The sequence below is a fragment of the Aythya marila genome, assembly GCF_965140915.1.
Source record: "Aythya marila genome assembly, chromosome: 8".
NCBI classification, from domain to species: Eukaryota; Metazoa; Chordata; class Aves; order Anseriformes; family Anatidae; genus Aythya; species Aythya marila.
Window position 1 is genome coordinate 30,373,759 of NC_139049.1, and position 23,947 is coordinate 30,397,705.

General features: G+C 51.1%; 1 protein-coding gene across 1 annotated transcript; it reads left to right on the top strand.

Moving 5' to 3' along the window:
• The first annotated feature begins 1,016 nt into the window (after positions 1–1,016).
• Positions 1,017–21,314, top strand: PGM1 (phosphoglucomutase 1). Its single transcript, XM_082765780.1, has 11 exons — positions 1,017–1,316; positions 11,906–12,068; positions 12,445–12,591; positions 13,666–13,791; positions 14,012–14,202; positions 14,628–14,782; positions 15,342–15,457; positions 17,846–17,981; positions 19,230–19,413; positions 19,769–19,903; positions 20,616–21,314. Exons 1-11 carry the CDS (start codon positions 1,071–1,073, stop codon positions 20,703–20,705), a joined length of 1,689 nt encoding a protein of 562 aa, XP_082621906.1. The 5' UTR covers positions 1,017–1,070; the 3' UTR covers positions 20,706–21,314.
• The last annotated feature ends 2,633 nt before the right edge of the window (positions 21,315–23,947 follow it).

Sequence of the window (23,947 nt, forward strand, 5' to 3'; positions counted from 1 at the left end):
GCTGTAATCGTACACTGGGAAAGTAAATGTCAGTTACAAAAAGAGAGCGCTGCTCGAGGCTGGCTGTGATTTATGCACTCCAGCAACTGGTACTCAAGGAGGTCTACTGGTGATCGTTCTTTTTTTTTCTTCTTTTTTTTTGTCCCCCCGTAGCAAGCACAGCAGATATCGTTTTCATTTCCAGAACTGTCTAGAAGTAGAAGTTGTATTAAGAGACTCCTCACATTTTTGGTAACTTCCTGCCAGCAACACAGAGCTCTGTAAATGCTGCCTCAGGCAACGTGTGGATACATCACAAGTTCCTAGCTGCATCTCTGAGAAGGAACAGGGAAATTATGAGGTACAAAATGAGCTCTCCCTTATTTGCCCTTCGTCTGTTTATGACATTAGTCTCGGTAGACGCAGCAGGAATCGATGTGCTGTTCTTCCTGCACTTCAGGACAGGAATGCTTAAAACTGAGAGAAGCTCTTGGCTGAGAACTCAGGGCGTGAGGCAGGACTTGGGTTTTGCTGCAGTTAATGTGGAGTGAAACATGACACAGCAGCAGGGCATGGAACCCCTTTGCTGTCCTGATCTTTTAAGAAGTTTAATGATCTGACTTTTTGAGGGGGAACATAGGCAAGTTCTCTGCCCCAAGGCAGTTTCCACCCTTCTTGCCCAGGAGGGGAGAAGAAGCGAGACCTCAGCCCTATCTGCTGGGTGTTCTCCCCTTTGCTCCAGGCTCCATAAAACCATTCTGGACTCACACAAGGAGTCAGCTACCGCCTGCCCTCCTCGGGGGGGGAGGAAATTGGGGCAAAAAGCGGCGATAACGGCGACACCGCGGAGCCGTGACAGGAGGATGAGGCGGCGGCCTGGCCGCCCGGGCCTCCCTCACCACCACCCCCGGGGGGCGGCCTCACAGCGGCGGGCGGAACGGGGCCGGGCCGTGCTGAAGGGGGCCGAATGGGGCCAGCCCGGCCCGGCTGTGCCTTTAAGGGGCGTGGATCGGGGCCGTGCCGATCCGAGCCTTGCCGAGCCCAGCCCGCTCCCCTTGAGGCCGGCCCGGAACTGCCAGCGGCTGCCGGCCATGGTGCGCATCGTGACGGTGAAGACCAAGGCGTACGGGGACCAAAAGCCCGGCACCAGCGGGCTTCGCAAGCGGGTCTCGGTCTTCCAGAGCAATGCCCACTACGCCGAGAACTTCATCCAGAGCGTGCTGGCCACCCTGCCGCCGGCAGAGCGCCAGGAGGCCACCCTGGTGGTGGGGGGGGACGGCCGCTACTACATGCGGGACGCCATCCGCCTCATCGTCCGCATCGCCGCCGCCAACGGGGTACGTGCGGCTCGGGGCCGGGCTCAGGGAGGACGAGGAGGAGGAAGGAGGAGGATGAGGAAGGCTTCCTCTGACAGAAAAGGGGAGCTGAGGATGCCGGGGGGTAGCGTCAGGCGCTGGGGGGAAGCTCGCTGTGCTGTCCTGCTCAAATCGGATGTCGCAGTGTATGTGATTAGGGGGGTAAAAGTGTGGCTAAGCCACCCGGGGGCACAAATTTGAGCTTGCTGCTTTCTTATGGAATAAGGAAGTGGGTGAGTGTGTCTGGAAGCTGTGCAAAATTGGGCCTCCTGTGCCCCGGGTTGGGTGCCCAGCGCTCAGCCCGCGCCCCCTGACAGCACCCGCACGCACGGGCGATGTGGCCTTCCCCAGCAGAAAAGCGGCTGGCACTGCTTTATTTATCGGCTCTGAGGTGAATTGGGGCTGAAATGTGTGCTGACAGCACCTCAGGTCCCAGTGACCGAGCAGGCTGTGGGACGTGGTGGCCCACCAGGGCCTGAGGGGCTCCCCTCCTGCACCTCGCCTCAGCCCCACAGTGGGTAAGGGGCTGAGGGCTGTGGTTGAGCTGGGGACCCCTCAGGAGGGGCTCGAGTCCCGTCCTCATGGCCGTGCAGCGTCCAGGGGTCCGCTCACCAGCGGGTATTTGCCCTGCGGTGGTTTGTCTGACTTGCTTCCAAGTGTTAGGGCAGAACCGGCTGTAAAAGAAAGAGAAATGTTCTGGAAAGGCAAGAGGAAACAGGAGGAGAAAGCAGGTGGGTGAATGCGTGGGGTAAGAGCCAAGGCACGGCTATACGAAGTGGGAAGTTTTACTCTAAAAGCTTTTCATTCTGAATCATTAATGTATAAAGCAAGAAAACGGCCGTGGCCTGAGACAAAATGTTAGACTTCTTCAAGCAAAAATTAAGTGATATGGCAGCACTGCCAGTCATCTGCTTGTGGGTTCTTTGTGCCCTTGTTGCAGCAGAGTAGAGACAGTGGCGTGGGTTTTCTGGGGTGCTGGAGGGAGCCATAAAATAAACTCTCCCCTCCCCAGCCACCCTCCAAAATTTGAGGAGGACTGGCAGGTCAGAATTGCTGCAAAATCAGAGATTTAAATATCCTATGTAAAAAAGGGGGAAAAAGACCTCAAAGGGTCATTAAAGAAATGAGAAAACTGTCCCCCAAATTCTTTAATAACTGAAGAGCAGATGTAAATCTGAATAAGGAACCAGAAGGAGGCACAGTGAAGAGCTCTGCAGACTGCTGGGCCATTGAAAGCTTGATACAATCCTGTGATACTGTGACAATTGCTGGCTAAGTTTGAATTGCACAGGCTTAAAGTTTGGTGATGCTATACTTGAGTGTGGAAAACCTTCAGGTCCCAAGAAATGAGGTGACTAAAAGCAGAGTTTCTTTATTCAGTGCAAAATGCCTGTTTTTAATGAATTTCTAGCACTTGCTTTTGTGTTTTGGATTGCTTAGGGGATGCTTGCTTCGTGTTTTTTCTCTGTAATCGCAAGTGCTAGTTCTCTGGTAAGCTCTTACTCAACTATGCTGTGGTAGCTATGAAAATCCTCTTTCTTCATAATGGATGTGAAGTAACTGGGGGTCACCCACCCTTCAAAGGGAAGGGCGAGCTACTTTGGTTAATGTGTAAGAAAGCGTGCTGCAAGCACGTGGCAGCGGGTTCCTGGAAACTGGTTTGGGCTGAGTGCTGGGGCCTGTGGGGGTCTCCTGATTCTGGGAGCCAGGTCTCAGAAGAAGGCTCAGTAATCTCGTGGTGAGACATACTGAGTAATGTAGAGGAAGGCTGGACACCTGAAATAATCACTTCTGGAGGGAAGTGATTATTGCAGTGCATGCGAGGGGGTCCACTGTATAGATCCACTAAGAACGTGGTAAAACTGAAAAGTAGTAAAGATATAATAAAGAAATAATAAAGATATAATAAAGTTTTGGCTACAGGCCTCTCTAACACAGCCTTTCTGCTTGTTTTGATCACCAAGGTATGTCATACCAGGATGTGTTCACCTGTCTAACAGCAGCCAGCCCGCCTCCTGTGCCAAAACAGTGCTGGAGAGCCGTATTTCTGGTCCTAGGGAGTAAGAGGTGAAGGGGTCACTGCTTTAAAATCCTCAGCCTTTAAGATCTGGCTGAGTGGTCCTCTCAAAGCCGCAGGAGAAACAGGAGTACGGTTCATGATCGTTAGTTTTACAGAGTAAAAGGTGAGGATGCTGAAGTGAATTTTAGTTTTTTTCTTCACCTGGAATGGATAATATATACCTAAATGCTGGTATTTGAATAGCAACACCTCAATTTGTAGTTCTGTGATTAACAAGTGTTATTTACAAGTTTGCCTGTATAAAAGTAACCAAAAATAGTCGTTGGTTTCACCATTCTCAGCTGGCAGCCAGCAGAGCCTACCTGCTTTGTTTTGGTCTGTTGTGCCAAGTATCCTTTATTTTTTTCCCACACATAGTTTGCAAGTCTGACTCCTTAATTAATGAATAAAGCTTAAAAGCTCCAACCATCTGGGGTAGAACTGGGGCCGTGCAATAGCTTTAAGTCAAAAGCAGGCACAAATTGCAGAACTGAGATTAAACACCTAGGATCAGGCTGACTCACGAATGAATGTTGTCACCTGCTATTCAACAAGTGTAATGTGCCCCTGGTTCCTTCTCAAGTAAAGAGATTTCAAAGCGCTGCGAGGTATCTGCATTAAAGCAAATTGCTTGAAGGTATTTTGAATGCCAGGCGCTGCTTTGCATGGTAAATGCTAGCCTGGTTTTGTTTTACTGCTGCAGGACAAAACGGTACTTCAGTTAGAAACACTGCTCTCTGCCCCAGAAAGTTTGGTTTCCTGGCTTGGCTGCTATTAAGCTTTTCCCCACCCAAATATCCCAGGGAAACCAAGTGTTTAAATTCAGTTGCATTGCTCAGCAGCTCGTTATTTGCCAGGGCTCTCTTGTAGCTTACTTGGGTAGCTCTGCTCCATTTTAATTTTGTGCTGTTCCTGATTCTGCACAAGACTGTGAGGTCAGCCTCAGTCCTGTTGCTTTACAGCCCTTCATCCGCTTAGCAGCCAGCAATGTTACCCTAAAGAACAGGCTGTCAGTCCTCGGGTTCAGATCTTCCCATTTAGTAAAAGCTCCTGGTACTAAAACATCAAATTAAAGTGAGTGTGAAGGATTTTATTCCATAAAAGCGAACCCTATGAACCAGTCCTACGTGCAGTGATGCTAGATCCTACAGGCCGATAAGAAGTCTCAATTTCTGGTCTTTGTTACGTTGCTGTTTTTCTCAGAAGCAGAAGAGGAAAGTGAGGTGTGATATCTGAAGTAAGGAGATAGATCCCGAGTGTGCAGTCAGCGTTACCTGCAGGTATGTCCTGGCTCCAGGTTATGGTGGGGTTTAGAAGACAACCATACATGCACCAGCTCCCTACAGCTCGAAGACTGCTTTTTTACTACTTTAGTTTCTTTTTGCCTCTCAAATTCATCATTTTATATCAATTTACAGTTGAAGGTTATTCAGGCAGTGGTGAGGTTGCCCAGGTTTGGTGGCTTTTGGGAATTTCATCCTCTACAGTAACAAAACCCCATCTGGAGGGAAGAACTGGGGTGCTTTGTAGTTAATCTTTGCAAATCCAGCAGACAGAGTGTTGAAATCCACTCTAACAGGGGCTTAACCGTAATCTCCTGGAGCAGTGGCTCTAAGCAGACGCCTCAGCTCTGGCCGTGCTGGGAGGCAGCCGTGCAGGGCCTGGCGCCTTCTTTTTGTCACACCAAGCTCTGGGTTGGGTGAGCTGAGCCCGGCAGACGCTGCCTGCGTGCCTCACAGCCGGGCTGAGCTGGTGCAAGACCAGCTCCAGGAAATCATATGGTGGCTCCTTCTCCTTGCCCTCCCATCTCGACGCTAATCTGTAGTTATTAATGCTTCAAATGATGAACTCAAAAAAAAATAATAATAAAAGGAAATAAAACTGGAAATATTCTCACCAGGGAGGATGTGGAGTGCCTGGGGGAGATTCCAGCAGGCAGCAAAAGAGAGATCCTGAGGTTGGGCACGTGTGGCCAGCCAGAAAGCACAGGGACACTCAGCTTAGCCCAGAGGTAGGAAAAACACTTGCAGTCTGCTGCGATGCTGCAGAGAAGAAGGTAAATTGCTCTCTGGTCAGCTGGGGACCGGGCAAGGATTAAAATTGCAGCAGGAGAGGCTTAGGCTAGACGTTAGAAAGCATTTTTGGAAGCTTAATACTAATGGAAAGAGCACCTTGCCTGGGGATGCTCATTAAATCTCTGCCTGGGAAAACCTCTAGCAAGAACGGTTTGGGCAGAGCTGCTTCTACCCGGTGCAGGGGCTGGGTGAGCTTTTTACAGCACTCCCAGCCCTTCCCTCCACATGTGCTTTACCTGCTTCTTGCCTGCAGGTGAAGCTTTGCCAGCACGTTGTAACTGTGTGAGAAAAGGTTCATGTGCATCTCCCTCTCTCCTCTTCCATCCGCGCTGTTCCAGGCGAAGCCCCCACATTAGGATCCAGGCGCAGGGGCGATCTCCTGGCGGGTTAGGGCCAGGATCTCCAGCTCAGTGCTGGTTCTGCTGGAGCTGAACCAGCCAAGATCCCTCTCCCGTGCCAGGGAGGGCAGCAAACGCCAGGGCAGCCCGCGGTCACGGCCGTGCGCTGCGGAGCTGACCTTTGGACAGAAACCTTCACGGCCATGCCTGCTGCTGTCTGCTCCTCTCCTGGCAAAGGGGGGATGAGCCCCTGCCAGCTCCGGAGCCCTTTGTGGGGTCTGCAGCAGCCCTGTGGATGGTAGCATCGCCCCTAGCCCTGCAGAGCTGTGTCAAGGATCTGCTTTCTGCCCCCTGAGCCTCTCCGGGGTGCACGGTCAGCACGGCTCAGTTCTGGAGTTACCAGCACGTACGTGGGTGCCTGTGTGTGCGCTCAGCCTCTCGAGGTGGTGCCAGACCCTCTGCCTCTCTCCCTTTCAGCCTCAAAAACTGCATTTTAATTAATCCTTAGGGAAACAAAGAATCTTACAAGCAGAGCTCCTGCAATTGCGTAACCGACGGGCTCGCAGTTGGTTTATTTTACTCTGCCTCCATTTATCTTGGCAGTGCCAAGCGTCACGCCGGCAGCGGGCTGTAATCAGGCAGAAGGTGTGTGGTTTTGGCAGCCGTGGGGTTATCGGGGCTGCCGGCCCCCCCAGCGGGATTGCACAAGCAGCAGGGCACGGGTTTGCTGTGGGCAGGAGCAGGGAAATGTGATTTGTGCTTGAAAGGAAGGCTGAGAAACAACTGCAAAATACCTGGCTTTGATTCTGTGTAGTGTTCTCCCCCAGTTATTTTGAATCTCCCAATGTGGGGTGGGGTGAGGAGAGGTGGCAGAGCCACAGCAGGGAGAGGGGACGGGGCAGGGGCCAGCAATATCGAGCCGAGGGAGGGGCTGCGTGCTCTGCAGGGTTTTCCTGAAGTTTAAGGGCTCTCAAAATAGCCTTGTTTGACTTGGGTTAATGATAAAAGGACAGCAGTTCATGGCTTTGGCTCTGCTCTTGCTTGTCTGAAGTGCAGGGCTGTGAACGGGGAGCTGCGTGAGCAAACAGCCTGCCTGGGGCGGGCAGGGAGGGGAAAGGTGAGGAATGAGGCACCTCAGCACTGTGGCCATGAGGGAAAGTTGAGGAAATTGGGGTTGTTTCCTGTAGAAAACAGAGGATGTTCAGGCTCTGTATGCTGAATTTTTTTTTTTTTGCAGTGAAAGAAGCTGTCAGGAAGAGGGTTGTGTTCAATTTGCTCTCTGACAGCTCGGGAGGGCTTGAGCCACGGTGAGGAGGATGTAGGCCAGCTCGCAGGGACACGCTCCTGGCTGCAAGGTGATTTATGCGTGGGCACCGCTCACCTGGAGAGGAGGACTTAAAGAATGGCTTATGGGAGCTGTCTGAAGGGTGCCCTGGGTATAGGGCACCAGATTTGGGGAGGGAGCCGTGAGCCACTGTGCTCCTTCCCACCCGAGCAGTGCCTCCCAGACCACAAATGGCCAGAACGTGCACACCTAATTACATGTCCCAGCTCCCAAACCAGTCAAGAGAAGAAGAAAAAGGGACAGAGCTTGTGCAGGCCTCTCCCTGCCAGGGCGGCTGCTCAGTGGGAGGCTCGTTCTGGGAGCTGGATTTTGTTCTCCGTGCCACTAGAGGGAAACCTGTGCCTTTGCGTGGAAATTTAGGGCATCGCAGCTGCAGGATAGGGAGTAGCAGATGCAGGACTAGCGTGGAGGTGTGAAATGTGCACTGATTGTTTCTGCCTGCCTACCCCAGGCATTCTCGCTGGTGGTATAAAATAAAGATGGCCATAACAGCGTCTCTTTGCCCCTTGGAGAAATCTGATGATTTTTGGAGCAATGACAGAGGCAGCACCTTAGGAAACGGTCTCGTGGAAGCCTTCGTAAGTTGTCACAATCCAGCTGTGTACACAACTCCTTTCTCCCTCCCCCTTTTTGATAATGGGATGAATGAGTCATTATGAAGTGCACGGTCTCTGATTTTCCACTAATATCCATAAAACTCTGCCAGCAGCTCGGACAGGGGACTCTGAGCGTTATTAAAGAGGTTTGGAGGAGACCGTGATTCCAGCCTGGTGTCTGAAGTTATCTTCCCCAAGCTCAGGGAGACGATGCCTCATAAAAGCTTGTTGGCATTTGGATCTCTTCTGTGTGTGAGTTGTTCCGAACCCAATAACTTTATCATGCCGTGCTCTAAAGGATTCGATACTTGTGGATTTTTTCTTTTTTTTTTTAATAAATTTTGGCACCTATGCTGTCAACTTGTGGAGTATTCGGTTGAAACCATGCCTTTAGCAGCTTCGAGCCGTGCTGGGTTTTCCTGAGCTCAGCAAAGGCTGAGCCACTCTTCTTTGTGGACCACGTCCCCGTGCCCGGGAGGGAGCCCCGGGGCAGTCAGGTTGTCGCAGCGGGGCTCGTGTGTAAGCGACCTGTGGGTAACAGATCTGCTGCCTTCCATTTTAAGAGTGACCTTTAGCTCGCCGGACTCCGCAAAACACCTCCGGCCGCGTGCTGCCCTGCCTGCTGGAGGCTTTTCCTCCGGGGCCTGCCGTGCCTGCAGAGATTTGCTGGGCTGGCAAAAACGCTGGGGCAGCGCATCGGGGTGTCCGAGCGGGGCGCCGAGCTGCCCATGCGCTGACGGAGACCCGGGCAGACGGACGGGTGACAGCCCAGAGCGGCGAGGAGCCGTGCCTGCAGGGAGCAGGAGGTGGTGAGGGAGGCAAAAATCGCCTTTTCCTGCCCGTGGTGGAGCTGCGTGTTCGCCGTGACATTGATCCTCCTCGGCAAGTGCAAGGAAACAGCTTCAGTTACAGAACCCACGTTCAGCTCGATGTTCGAGGAGCTATTTTTGGGTGCTCGAGAACTTCACTCAGCTTCTGTCCAGTAGGTGTGCCATTGCTGGTGTCAAGATTGATCGATTTTTTTTAAATTACATATTTTTTCCTTTGTGTTTCATCGTAACTTACTTCTTAAATGCATTTATATGAAAAAAGGCCATGGAAGACGCTCCTCTGCCTCTGCTGACCATGCCCACGGCTCCTTACAACGATCAGAAGCCAGGAACGAGTGGACTACGGAAGAAGACCTTTTATTTTGAATCCAAGACGAACTATATGCAGAACTTTATCCAGAGTATATTTTTTTCCATAGATCTAAGAGATCGACAAGGAGCTTCTATGGTGGTTGGAGGCGATGGGAGGTACCTGAATAAGTCTGCGGTGGAGCTGATAGTCCAAATGGCTGCAGCCAACGGGGTTGGTAACGGTTAAATGACTAAATTCCTAGGGTTGCGTAGCTGGTAAATGCAGAAAACCGTAATAAATTAGTCACTGGGAGTCACTAATTGCTAACGGTTAGCTTTCTAACAGAAAATCCAACTGGAAATGCTGAAATTACTGTTTGTTCACTTTTAAGTGGTACAGTTGGGTAGAAGCATGGGGAAACACACGGAGCAAAGAACAGAAAAGGTCCACGTTTTCTGTGCCTTCCTAGTTCATGGTTTGACGTGCCTCAAGCTGTTGGCACTTGTGGACTTGGTAGTGTCTCCATCAGGTAATAAAACCCTGATAACAGTAGGAGAAGTGGGTGGCAGAGCCACGGCTCTCCCTGTGGTGGCAGCTGGGCAAAAGCTCCTTCAGCCTTGCTCGGAGAAGGCAAAACGCAGGCTCTGCTGCTTCCCCACAGCTACAAGCTGTGGCCGGGCAGTAAGCACTTGGGGAGCCTCCAAAAAATGAAATGAGATGAGAGCAGAAATGGGGGGAGCCTTTGAGATCTCTGGCTGTGCTGGAAGCAGGGCAGGAGACCGGGCTGTTTGTGGCACGGGGTGGTTCAGGTGCTGCAAGCCTCTGGGGCTGTGTCTTTGCTTCTTCTTGCTTTTTAAGAAGGGAAGACGCCGCCGTCTGTCCTGGATCTCCTAACGCAGAGCAAAACTTGATGCTAAGAGAAGTGGCATAGGAATTTTTGGCAGAAAAGCTTGTTCGATCGCAACAGGGTAATTTGTAATGAGCAGGCAGATAAGAGGAGAGAGTTTTCTTTTTGTTTTTTTTTTTTTTTTTTTTAATCAGCAAGTTTTCCAGGCTGGAAAAATGAATCCTTTGGCATTGCAAATTAATGTATTCCACTTAAGTCAGCGTACGGGCTGAGCAGGAGAGCTGGGGAATGTGCACAACGTAGGAGCCAGGCCTGCTGCTCGGGCTTTCTGACACCAGGACAGATTTCCTGATGGTAAAGATGAGATTAAGCTGATCCTCACCAGATGAGGCTTCTCTCCTGCGTTTCTTTCCGGCGGCGTGGCCCGTGTCTGGCTAACATCTAGTTCCACTGCTGGGTTTGATGTTTTTTCACTGCTTGTTTTTTATGTAGTCTGGCTGAATCCTGTGACTTTGTTAATCAACGTTGTGCTAACCTCGCTCTGCAGAGCTGAAGGGATGAGTCCAAGGATGTGTTAAAATGTAAGAAGGCACGAGGAGGGCATGCCTGGCGTGTTTTGGATGTGCAGAAGCGTCTCTGTCGGCATGTGCCAGGGACAGGTGCTGCCACCTCCGCAAACGCGGCATCAGCAGGATCTCCGAATGGCACCGAGCACTTTTGCTGTGCTGCTGCAGGGGGATTCACCTCGCCTGCTTCAAATGCTGCTGGTTTGGTCAAAGAAAGGGACCTGGGTTATTTGCTCTGTGCTCGGGGGCTGTGACCAGTGCAGGGCATTGCTCTTGTGCTGCGTGCATCGTCCAGGAGGGCAGTGGAGCTGTGCACACCGGCTTCCTCAGCTAGAAAACGTGGGTTTGGTGGGAAAGCACTGAAAGCATCAGCCTGTGTTGCTGGAGGGGACCCGCAGGAGTCCTTTGCTGTCTGTGTGTGTGTTGGTGGGGTTTTTGGTGACTCCAGGTGGAAGCTCTGGGTTGCATCACGGGGCCGTAACCCGACATCGCCGCAGGAGGCAGGTCGGGTGAATGGGGCTGCCCGGAGCATCCTGGGGAAGGTGTTTCTGTTTTCTTTCTTAGCTTTGGCTCGTAAGAAACTCCAGAAAACTGAAAAAGATGCTGAGTGTTAGCAGCTCAGCACGCCGCTAGGCTGAGCAGTTACCCCAAAGGAGTTAGCACGGGGCTGGAGGGAAATGACAGCCGAAAACCTCCGACAGCCGAGGAGGGCCCCGAAGCAGAGAGCAGCCTGTATGGATACGAGTCTCCTCGCTGCATTCGCTTTGGGTTTGTTGCCTTTCCAGATCTCTGCCTGTGGTGCTGTGGGGCAGGAACCGCATCCCATTATCCCGTGCTGGTGCTGCTGGCTTAGCACCACACAGGAACCTTCACTCCAGGCAGGCTGGCTTTTGTTTTCGGGTTTCTCTTGCCTTTTGAATGAAATTCCTCCTCTTGCCTCAGTCGTATACAGGGTCTAATCTCCTTGGCTGCTGGGGAGTAGTCTGGTATGTTCTTAAACCTCTGTCACCTCATCTGGGGGCTATGGTAAGGGGCATGCTCTTCCAGGAGAATATTTATCTTCTGTTTTACTACATGAACTGGATCCTGATTACCTTGTAGTGCTTAGCACATCGGTCTGGATTTAATCTCGGTGATATTACTGAATTTATGGAGGGAGGTGTGTTACCCGCTGCGAGGAAGAGAATTTGCATCTGGTCCCACGGGAGCAGTGATGAAGATCTATTTTGCTTTTGCTTTGGCTTCTCTCAACCCCATTGTGTCTTTTGAAAGCAAAGTTCAAGACCATAGCCAAGGGGTGTTGGGTTTTTTTTTGTGTCGTTTTGTTTAGATGGCTCTGGAAAGCTCAGCTCTTCAGCGCAGGCTGCCATTTCCCGTTGAGCTGTGATGTTCGTGAGGGGAAAAAAAAAAGGCACAGCAGAACGGGGTGGGCTGCTGACCTTCAAACTATGCAGCAGAGAGCTTCACGGCCTCCCAGGAACACGCTGCTTGCTTCAGCACCCCAGCCATCAAGGTGCCTCCTTAGGAGGCTTTGCTTTGCCTGTAGCCAGTGTTTGAGGGTCTGGTGCATTTGCTGTTAGCATTTGGGACTCACAGTTGTTCGTTTTGCCCTTTAATTTTCAGATCGGCCGCTTGGTCATAGGGCAGAACGGCATTTTGTCCACTCCGGCCGTGTCCTGCATCATCAGGAAAATCAAGGCCATTGGCGGCATCATTCTGACAGCCAGCCATAACCCTGGTGGGCCCAACGGAGATTTTGGTATTAAATTCAATACTGCCAATGGAGGTAAGGTTTAGTTCTTTTATTTGCTTGCTTTCTACTTCCCAGTTCTTTATTGGTACCGAGGAACCTGATTAAACTGTCAGACATCACAGAGGTTCAGTGGCCCGAGCACTGGGTTCCCCCAAACACCAAATCACAGAATGGTTGAGGTCGGAAGGGATCTCTGGAGGTGATCTGGTCCAAAGCCCTGCTCAAGTAGGGCCACCTGGAGCAGGTTTCCTGGGACCATGTCCAGAGTGATTGATCTGCTCCCCTTGCTCCCCAGTATTCCTCTCCTAGTGAGGTATTCCCAGCCCCAGGACTTCTGCTGTACCTCTGAAGGGCAGTTCTCCTCCAATCTGCCTCTAACTTCTTCCCTCTCGCACATTATATCTCGTAGGTCCTGCTCCTGAAGGTGTCACAGACAAAATTTTCCAAATCAGCAAGAAAATCGAAGAGTATGCGATCTGCCCGGATCTCCAGGTGGACCTGGGCACCATTGGGAAACAGCAGTTTGATCTGGAGAACAAATTTAAGCCATTTACAGGTAAATGACTGTGCTTCCTCTTGGAAAGTTGCAGGTGAAGTTGGTGTGGACCTGCCATGAAAGGACACGTGGTGTTTTGGAAGGACAGATGTGGCCATTCTGACCTCTCCTTCTCAGCTGCTGGATAATCCAAGCAAAATTGTCTGTCCTGGTTGCTGTGGATTTTTATTTTTATTTTTTTACTTGCATCTCACCTTGTCTAGATACTTTAATTCTACTAATTGTCTGTAAGGCTCCCATTAACACGTACGTGGGAAACAAAGACAAATCTGCAGTTAAAGTTCATTTTCCAGATTAAATGGTATAGTGTTAGTGTTTAATCTTTTTGACCGGCTTTTTCCAGAGTTTCATGTATAAAAGAACTGTCTGAGAGCTGGAAAGCCGTGACATTTCACGCATGATTTTCGTCAGTTAGCAGTGAAAATAAAAATACATCTGAAAAATAATTTTTTTTCAAAAAAGTTACTGCAAGTATTTTCACCACCTCCTGATGCTCGCTCACTGTAAACAAAATTAAATCAAAAGTGATAAAAATCCATATTTCTCTCGTTTTCCATTTTTGTTTACCAGGATTTTTGTGTAAATAGCTTTGTCTTCACCTTTTTTTTTTTTTACGTGGCCCATGAGTTGCAAAGGTGCAACCTTTTCAGACTCTGAGGTGCACAGTTCGTGCTCGTGTTGGTGGAAGTCTGTTTGTGTGTGTTTTTTCCCTCTTAATCCCTCTCTACACGTAGCCAGAGTGGAACAGAGGCCTCTCAAAGGATGTCCGGGGGGCTGGGGCTCTGAATGGAGGCTGTGACCGGCGGAGAGCTGGGAACAATGTTTGTCTTCAGGATTCTGTCGCTCTGTTTGGTCTGTAATCCGATTAGCAGTGGCAGCCTGTAATTAAATGGCCCTTAATATAGGACCATTATCATTGTCTTTATGAAATGATTCTAGGGGGTGTTTAAAGGCTTTATGCCCAGCCCTGGCCCTTTGCACGCAAGGACCGTCAGCACAGCGCCACGTGGAGCAAACTTGCTTTTCTACGTCGAGTTCAGGCTGTCACAGTTAGTTTCTCTCTTCTTTTTCCAGTGGAAATTGTGGACTCGGTAGAGGCTTACGCAAACATGCTGAGGAACATCTTCGACTTCAGCGCGCTGAAGGAGCTGCTTTCGGGGAAGAACCACCTCAAGATTCGCATAGACGCGATGCACGGAGGTACGGGAGGCCGTGGGTCTGCGGGTGCCTCCTGCTGCCCAGGGAAAGCTTTCTCTCACTTTTTTGTTTCTGGTGTTTGAGAGCAGAAAATGCTGTTGTACAGCTGGAGACCTGTCAGTCAGGCATCTGTTCTGTTCTCTTACACGGGGCTGTCACGTCAATACCTCGGTGCCTTTATCCCGTGCCTGACTCGCTCCCTTCCCACGTTCTGCCCTGACAGTTGTGGGCCCTTACGTGAAGAAGATCCTGTGTGAGGAGCTCGGAGCCCCGGCCAACTCTGCTGTGAACTGCACCCCGCTGGAGGACTTCGGTGGCCACCACCCTGACCCCAACCTGACCTACGCTGCCGACCTGGTGCAGACCATGAAGACCGGAGAGTACGACTTTGGAGCTGCCTTTGATGGAGACGGGGTAAATGGGCTGCTCTCTGATCATCTTCTTGCCCTCTAGTTGGTCGTGGGGCATGACAGGACACCAGCAGAGGAGGATGGAGAGAGGCAAAGACCTTTTTTAGTCCTCTCCCTGCTGTAACTGCAAGCAGACGTGAACCACTCACTGCAGTTCACCACCACGGCAGTAGTTGGCTACTGTGTAAATAATGAAGTCCAAACTGTTTTTAAATAGCTTTAAAGCTTATGAAAAATCAGCAGGAAGGTTGAAATACTGGAGAGGTGTTGCTGTTTAACTGCTTCCAAACGTCATATTCAGTTCAGTGCAGTCAAAAATCTCCGTGTCACGGGGTTTACAGGCTGCGCCTGCGAAGTAGAAGGATTTTGGATTGCAGCCTGCTTGCACAGAGCAGGGTCGTGAGCTGTTTTCTCTCTTGTCCTCGCCAGGACCGCAACATGATTCTCGGGAAGCACGGCTTCTTCGTGAACCCCTCCGACTCCGTTGCCGTCATCGCTGCCAATATCTTCAGCATCCCTTACTTCCAGCAGACCGGAGTCCGCGGCTTCGCCCGGAGCATGCCCACCAGCGGGGCTCTCGATAGGTAGCACCTGCCTCTGCGCGGGGTGGCGGGGGGGAGGGACTGTCCCTTTCCTGTGGTCAGACACACTCCTGTGGTGGGGAGCGAGTGCGTGGCTCTCCTGAAGGGTGATGCACTGCTGGGCTGCTGCATTAAATCCTCTTTGGGAACGTGGCAGGGTTGGGTTCTGCTCTTTCCTCTTTCTTCTCTACAAATAAGCCCAAATAAATGCCCTCCCCCCCTTTTTTTTTATGAATTTAAATCTGTTAGTGATATTTTCTTTGTTAAATGCTTTGACATCTACGACCGCAAATTGGTGTAGAAGAGCTGTGTGTTTGTATTTATTCCTTAGCTGTGCTTCCCAACCATCTCCCACAAGGTAGCACCAGGATAAAATTGAGCACTGCTGCACAAAGAGCAGTTCTCCACTTAAAAAAAAACAAAAAAAAAGGCAGAGGCGTGAGCTGCCTGCAGCATTACCCCAAAAGAGATGCTGGTAACAACCGAGGCTCCTATTGCAGCATTTCACATGGGTGCACTAAGAGCCCAGCTGTGGTGTGACGCAGCCTTCTTGCCTTCGAAGGGTGGCCCACGCTACAAAGATTGCTTTGTATGAAACTCCAACTGGCTGGAAGTTCTTTGGAAACCTGATGGATGCAAACAAACTGTCTCTGTGTGGAGAGGAAAGTTTTGGTACTGGTAAGTGGGTGTTCCTGAGCTCGGTAACGAAGGCGCTGTTCCTCCTCTTAATTCTTTTTGCTGGGTAATTTGGGATTTATCTTCTGTGGGTAGCTGTTAATGCTTCTGAAATAAAACAAAAAAGCTTTCAAGAATCCCTGGTGGAAGCGTCCACAATGCTAAGAGTTCTGTCAGGCAAAAGCTAGGTTCTCTTTCAGTTAGTAAGGAAGGCGTACGTCGATACGCAGGAAGTTTAAGGGCCTCTTTACTAGCCCGGTCATTGAGTCTATGGGGATTAAGTGCAGTGTTAAATGTATTTTTCAACTCTTGGTGGCCAGGAAAACCTTCTAAATGTTTTCATTTCTGGAAAGAAATATGGTTTGGAGCATGCAGTTTTATTAGGGGAGGTTTCAGGTCACTATTAAATCTCCGAGCTTAATAGGGCCCTCATTTTCCTGTTCTAAAAACAAGGTATGATTTATAAAGTTTAAATTAACACTTGCCTTTGAACAGTTGCAGCAAGTTATTGGGTTACTGAGAAACAAAGCGAACATCTTAAGGAATTTCCTAGGGGTGCGCACGTGACGCTCGGCAGTTCCTGGTGCAGGGAGGCTGAAGAGAGCGGGTTTTGCTCACAACCAAAATGTGCAGCGTTCCCGGGAGGCTGCGGGGAGCCTGAGATATCCCACAGCATCCACCACGTGGTGGTGGCATCCCGATGGGGGAAACGGGGCTGGCCCTGCACGAGGGATTTCAGCACGTTGTGCCTGCACAGAGGCCGTGCTTTATCTGGTTGGGGTTCTCCTCGAGATCCTGTTTGTCCTTTGTCTGAGGACCACGGGGCAGCCGGGAGGATACGCGAGGTGCAGGGGCGTTTTGGTAAATACAGACAGCAAGCAGCACGTGATTTGGGGAGCTGCTGATAGGAGAGGGTCTCCAGCGAGCAGCTCTCTCAAATCATTTCCAGTTTCTGTTGCATGTGCAATGAGCTCATAGCTTCTCACCTCCCACAGCAGGTGACTCTGCCTTACAAAGAAATGGGGCTGGGAGGCAGGTTTGGGATTTGGGCTGTGCAACGTCACATCTGGGGCTGGGGATCGGAGCAGTTTTGTGAGGGACAGAGTGGGAAAGGGCTTGTGCTGGGCTCCCCGCACCACACGGGGCGTTTGTCCATCTGGCAAAGGCCCTTTAAAGAAGGAAAAAGGGACGAGGGAGGCTGATAGCAAGTTAATGAGGAGTTGTTTGGAGTCTGACGGAGCGTGAGCGCTGAAGGGGAGCGAGGTGAAGGAGCAGCCACGCAGACCCGGTAAAAATTGAACCAAACTGCGACCCGGCGGGACCGGAGTCCGGCAGCAATTAGAGTAATGCGACATGACAGAATTCCTGCCCGCCTTCTTGGGGATTTTATTCCAGCACGAAGCTGATCCATCACATGGGACTCGTTGTTTATGTAGCATTCCTCTCCGTCACCTCCGTGCGGGACCGGGAGGGTAATTTACCGCCGCGGCCACAATGGTGGGATTTGTGTCGAGCACCGCGCGGCCCCAGCCCTTCTCCCCGGGCGATCGCCCACCCTGGCAATTCTGGGGAGGGTAAAAGGGCTGCTCGGGTGTGCTCACAGCCATACCCTGGCTCCTTGGGGTTTGGTAATGCCCGCTTGGAGGTTTTCCAAAGCCCAAAGGGTGAAGCTCAGAAGTTGTGAATCAGCGGGGCTCGGCACCGAGCGTGCCAGCCAGGAGCAGGGGGGCCGGCTTGGACGTGCTCTGAGCTGCTCTGTGATCCCCTGCTTGATTTAGGGTTTTGGGGCTGGTCTGAGCTGATTTCCCCGTGTGAACAACGTCCCCCCTCATGCTGCTGCCTGCTGGCCCCGGTGCCGGGTGCACCCCGACGGGCGGCTGCGCCCTCCACGGCTGCATAATTTCGGAGTCGTTAGGGTTTGGCTTCCTCAGCGAGGGCTGACATTTTTCTTGGTGCTCGGCCAGCATCTCTGCCGGTCAGGGTGTGCTGATTTGGCAGACGGTACGTGACAGCTGCTCCAGGAGGTTGCTGTTACTCCTTCTTGAGCTTTGCGTTTGCCTCTTTTTGTTGTTTTTTTTTTTTTTTTTTTGATGACCTTTTTAGCGTGCATTCCCCGTTGCTTCCTTGGGACCAGAATTAAGGATCTGTGAACAATGAGTGTGTGTGCGTGTGTTAAAAGGGGCCGAATGTTTTATTTGGGCCATGGCTGACAGCAGACGATATCTTGAACCGCTTTACCAATGCAGCGGGGATCCAGCTCGCCAAATGCCTTCCATTTGTGAGGCCGTGCGGCTGCCAGGATGCTGGAGGAGAGGAGGCGAGGCAGGGCCGTAGCGCGGGCTCTCTCCTGGCAGGAGGTGGGAAACGTGTTTCTGCTGTGGGTCTCTGCAGGCTCCGACCACATCCGCGAGAAGGACGGGCTCTGGGCTGTCCTGGCCTGGCTCTCCATCCTGGCCACCCGCAAGCAGAGCGTGGAGGACATCATGAAGGATCACTGGCAGAAGTACGGCAGGAACTTCTTCACCAGGTGGGGGAAGCACGGCTGACACCAGTATGCAACGTACCCGGGCTGATTAAAGCTGGATATTCACCTAGGGTTTGTTATTCTGAATGCAATCTGTTCGGTATCAAACTCTGTAAAGGTTGTGCATTTTGGTGTCTGTAGGGTAGCTTTTTTCTCTTAGCGGAGGCTTTTTCTTGCAAGTGTTTCTTGCTGTTAGAGTAACATGTTCCTTTAGGCTACAAGTTGCTTTGTAGTATCTTCACTGGTGGCTCTATTATGGGATGGGCATCCAGCTCCTGGGCTGTTATTTACCTGGTTGAGTTTGTCCGGTTCCAAACTACTCCCGTTTAAGCTATAGCAGACGTGGGAGAGGAAAAGGGAAGGGGAAGAGCTAAGCTGCACGTGAGCAGAAGGGGAGGCACTGCCTGGAGGGAGAGCGTTCGGCAGAAATCTTTCACTTTGGAAGACCTACGTGAAAATTTTGTCTCAAATTGCCAAGTGAAAGAACTTGCCTTTTCACTTTTTTCCCTTTTTTTTTTCTTCACACCACAAAGCCAGCATACATCTAAGGCATTTAAACCTGTGGAAAAAATGCCAAAGTCTAGAATTAAAAAAAAAAGCAGCCTTTTAGCACCAGAGCTACGTCTGCATAGCAAGCGACGTGCAGCGGTAGGCAGGTTTGCAAGCCTGTGCGTGCTCCATCTAGCTGGCTGGGCAAATAAAAACCACACAAATCGCACTGGCAATCAGAGTGCAAAGTCTCAGGTCCTGATCTGTGCTTCAGCACATGCTGGAGCTGCTGCTCTCTGCTGCCTCTCTTAGCAGCAGTCGTTAGATCAAAGCTGGCAGCGCTGTGTTATCATGTGCTGCCATCAGACCTTCGCTTTGCTGTGGGGACACAAGTTAGGATGCTCAGGCACAGCTGATCATGAGGAACCTGTCGAGATCCTATCGGTGGAATTAGAATAAATGCTTTGCAGTCAGCATTGCTGGGGTCTGGCTCTCTGTCTGTAATATTCCTAGCACAAGACAGCACAATTGGAGCTTTCAGCTCTCCTAATGCTCAGTGTGCTAGGTTGTGGTGTGTCCCACAGCTTTGTGTTGGACTCAAACTGCTGCATGGATCCTCCTCTCTTTTCTTCCCCTACTTTTCTCTATTAAGAGTAGAAAACATACGTGGGGCTGACCACAGTGCTGTTAAACAAGGGCATCACAAAACATTGCTAACTAATTACAGACCTTCCTAATCTGTTTTCTGGTGACTGGTTGTAGATACGACTACGAAGAGGTGGATGCAGATGCAGCTAATAAAATGATGAAGGATTTGGAGACCATGATGTTCGACCGCTCCTTTGTGGGGAAGCAGTTGTCGTCTGGTGACAAAGTCTACACGGTCGAGAAAGCCGACAACTTTGAGTACAACGATCCCGTGGATGGGAGCGTCTCCAGAAACCAGGTGGGCACGGCCTCGCCTGGGCCGAACACGACCTCAGTGTTTTCTGTTGCATCTGTGTTTCCCTTGAAGCCAAGCAGTTTGTTTGACCCCTGGAAAAGCTTCTCCCTTGTGTCTGGCAGTGGGATCCTGGCTGAGGATGAGGGAACTTGCTGCGTGAGGCGCGGAGTGGGTCAGGAGGGAGACTTTTGCTCCTTCAGGAGTGTGCAGCAGAGGTGCCTTCTGCAGCTCCCCCAGGAGGATGGAGCTCAGGGGTGGTGTGGGTCAGGCGTGGCCACGCTGGGTGCCACGGGAAGCACCCCGGGTACCCCAGAGGCGCGTGGCTGAGAGGCTTTTCTCTTCCCTTCTCTCCTACCAGGGCTTGCGGCTCATCTTCTCCGACGGCTCCCGCATTATCTTCAGGCTGAGCGGTACGGGCAGCGCTGGGGCCACCGTGCGGCTCTACATCGACAGCTACGAGAAAGACGCCCAGAAGATATACGAGGACCCCCAGGTGGGTGCTGCTCTGCGTCACGGCAGCGCTGCCTCCCAGCCTTCCTCGTGCACACAGATCGTGGCCCTAAGCACGGCAGCACTGTGGAGGCGCTGGGTGTTTTGGAAGCAAGGGTTTTGGTATCTTTAATCCCAGTGCAAATAGCTTTTAAAAAAGCTCTGTGTGGAACAAGCATTACTTATTCAGAACCCCTCACAGCTTCTTTTGCAGTTGCACATTAGTTTTTCTGTTTGTTTATGTTACATCTGTGGCTGGTTCCAGGTGTGGAAGGACACTTGCAGACCTGAACTGACCTTTTAGGTGAAATGTTGCATCTCTAGGGATAAGATGAGCTCATTCTTCTACAGAATTCAGGAAATACTTGTTTAAATAAATAAATGTGGGTGAGAGGATGCTGCAGTCGGATTAAGGTGACACTGGCTCATTCTATACTAAGTTTGGTGCGTGTTCTTTACAGGATCATTTAAAATGCTCTCTAGCAGATACCGGAAGAAAAGAATCCTCATTTTATATTCCACAGAAAAGAATCCTTGACCTCTTTCTGCATAACTTACGATGCCATTTTTCACAAAGAAGATTTAGGGGGGGGGAAGTTCTGGGAGGCAGCAACTAAACTGATCAGCTTGAGCCAGGGGCAGGGTGGGCACAATGTGTGTGGGGTGCATGTGCTGCTCCGCTCCGTGGTTCTGAGCCATCTCTCCCCTCTCTGCAGGTCATGCTGGCGCCCCTCATTTCTATTGCACTGAAACTTTCACAGCTTCACGAGAGAACCGGCCGCACCGGCCCCACTGTCATAACATAAAGGCTCGGTCCTGGCACCGCGCTGGAGAGCTCGCCGCGTGAGGGAAGGCAGCCTGTCACCCCCGTCTTGTCCAATCTGTCACTATGAAAGGAAAATTAATTTTATCTCTGTATTTAAGTACAGTACTGAACCGCTACGGATAGACAATAAAAACCAGCCCCTGTGAACAATTTGTGCGCACGTTGCTGTGCTGCTTTCTTGCGTCACTCCGCGCTGCTGGCAAGCTGTGTATGGTGCTCATTAGCACAGCCTTTTGGTTTAGCATATGCACTTTTTTTTTTTCTTTGCTTAAACAAAAGGCTCTAGAAATAACAAAGAGACTAAATTCTTCAATAATTCAGGGGTTTTGGTTCTATCTTGGAAACCGTCCTGGAAAAGAAGCGCATTTTACCCTTGTTAATATATTGTATTTAAATTTGATGTCTCTAAATAAGCAACAGCTGTGTATTAAGGCTGAGTATTTTTTACTCATGTGGATTTTTTCCCCCTTTCAAAAGCCAATTATGTAAATTGGTCTCTTTGCCATGCTATCTGTATAAAAAAATGTAACAAACCCTCCCCACTGAAATAAGCAATAACAAACATTGCAGGATATTAAAGTGATGTGGGCTACAATTACTGCTCAGTGCTCTTTTATTTCCTTGCATCACGACAGGCTCCCTCTTGAAGAGCAAAAGACTTCTTTTGATGAGCTCTTGTTTGGTTGAACGTGCGTGGTGAGATTCTTGGAATAATCAGATTTGCAGGCATTAATGTGCAAAATCTTATCCCAGGGCACAGAGGGGTCACTTCGGAAGCAGTTGTTGCTGTCGGATGCTATCACAGCTCCCTGCCCCTTAGCTGGAGGCCATCCCCTTCGAGTGAGCTGTGTTCCAGCGGGACGGGTGGAAGGGATGGGATGTGCTCCTGCTGCTGACTTGGAGCTCCTCAACCACAAAGAAGATGTTCTCCAGCAAGGGGGGCTCTGGCAGATGCCCTCAGGTAAATCTCCAAGACCCTGTTGGTTTATCGCCTCTTTCTTGAGGCTGTTATGGCTTAAACTGTGTCAGTAAAAGGAGTTGCAGTGCTGGGAGTGACAGCAGGGGATTTCCCCCTTCGTCACCCAAGCCCTGCAGTGCCCTCTGCCCTCACCAGGCTCGGTGGCATGAGGCTGGCCATGGCAGCGCTGCCCACACAGCCCAAATTCGGGCCAGGTCCCTGGGCTGCCCTGAGGGAACAGCTCTGTTTCCCAGGAATGTGAAACATCCTTAACCACGCTGCCAGCAAAACTGCTGAGGTCGATGCAGATGTGCTGACAACAAGCTCTTTATCTCATCTTCTGTACGGAGATGAGGTGTCTCTTCTGACACAGACCTTCTGCTGAATCCACGCTAACAGCTCTGCCAGCAGAGCCGTTTTGGTGCAGGGCATGTTAAAAACCCATGTTGAAGAATCCCGAGAGAACCTGAATAAACCTCGTGCAATCTGTCTGACGAAGCAATGCTTGTGCTCGGGACCTGGCCACAAATGGGCAGCAAAGATTGCTCTTACAATGAAAAATAGTGGTGGTGTATGGGCAAAAAGGGAAACAAGCCACCACCCTGTTTTCTGTGTGCATGGAGATGGACCAGAGCACCTGGTGTGTGGTAGGGGATAGAGGAGAGGAGCTTTGGTCATGGGTATCATTGAAAAACCTGCTGCCAAAGGTCAGCCTGAAATGTATTTGGTGTTGGGAGCACTGGGCAGCCCCCGGCTGTCCCCAGAAGTGCCCTGTGCAGGCACTGGGCTCTCTGTGGGGCTCTCCGATTCCTGCTGCTCACAGGCAGCACGGAAGCTCAAGCCGTGTGGTGTCACTTCATGAAATACAAGGAAGGAAACACAGAAGTCCAGCAAATGCTGCAGCTTCTGTGTTAACAGAAGAAAATGAAAAAACACCAAATCAAACCTGAGTTGTGTCTGAATGGAAGTTAAACGTGGCCCAGCCCACGTTCATTGCTTACATCCTCAGATGGTGAAAGGTGTATCAAAGGGAACTCTGCAACACTGGCACCTCCAAGGGGTGAGCGGGGTGCTCTGCTTGGGACTTTGATCTCTGTCGGACAGGATGCCTGGCTGGGGCTGGAGTGTGGCGGTGAAACCTGGAGCCTCCCACTTGTAAATCCTCGCTTCCAGCCTTTCTCTGGGTGGTACCAGCTGCACGTTACCTCCTTGCAGAGTCTCGTGGGTCGCTTCAGGCCAGCTCCGTCTGGGATGGCAGAGAAGCATCAGTGGCACAGGACCAAAACCGGCTGCTTCTTGCCTCTCCTGGCAGATCTCTGCCCCTTCCCCTGGTCCAGCTCAAAAGGATTAGCATGGGACTTGTCTGCCCCTCTTTTTATTCAAGCAAGTCACTTCTGTGAGAGCTCCTTTCCTTTCTAACGCATGGACGGGCAAGGAGCGATTTCAGTCCTGTAATTAATTCCCTGAGATGTTTCCTGAGAGCACTTAGTGCTGGGCTGTGAGGAAAATGCCCCATCTCTGCTGCCCTGCAGCACAGGGCTGGCCCCTATCCTCTTCCTGATCTGCAGAGGAGGTTCCCCATTGTTTGAGCGAGGTGTTGGGGTGCTAACGAAGGGCTCCGTTTTGGCACCACATGTCAGGCATCGTTAGCACGGGCGCTGCTGGGACTTGTTGCCAAACGAATGGGTTTGCCTGCGCCAGCCGGGCAGCCGGGGAAGGGCAGCTGCAGTCAGCAAGGAAGCGTCCAAATTAACTCAGGGAGTCGCCTTGCTTCTGAGAGCCTGAAGACCAAGCCTAAATCTGCTTGACAGCTTCTTCTGGAGGGACACACATGGCGTGGAAACATTTGATCTCTCGGCCAGCTAATAACAAGCTTGAAAACAATGTAAATCGGTGATTATAAAGTGCTCTGAGAGACAAAAGAAGGATTCACGTTTACATCACAGAGCTTTAGCCTCTGCTTGTGCTGCCCTCGCCCCAGCCTGGTGGGGACACTTGGGTGGGTGAGGGCCAAGGGCTCAGAGCAGCCACAGCGGAGCTGAGCTGGCTCGGGGCACTGCAGAGTCAGTGCCACCACCCCTGGTGACACCCGTGTGGGTTTGTCCCCGCTGTGTTGCTGGGTGGGACGCAGCTCAAGTGCCAGCGAGTTTACTGGGAACACGCAGAAAGTGAGGCAAAAGCGGCCGATTGCCAAGGATAACTCCTATTGCTCTGACTAAGGGAGACTTCCTCTCTGAGCTACTAGGTTGGGTAATTCATAATTT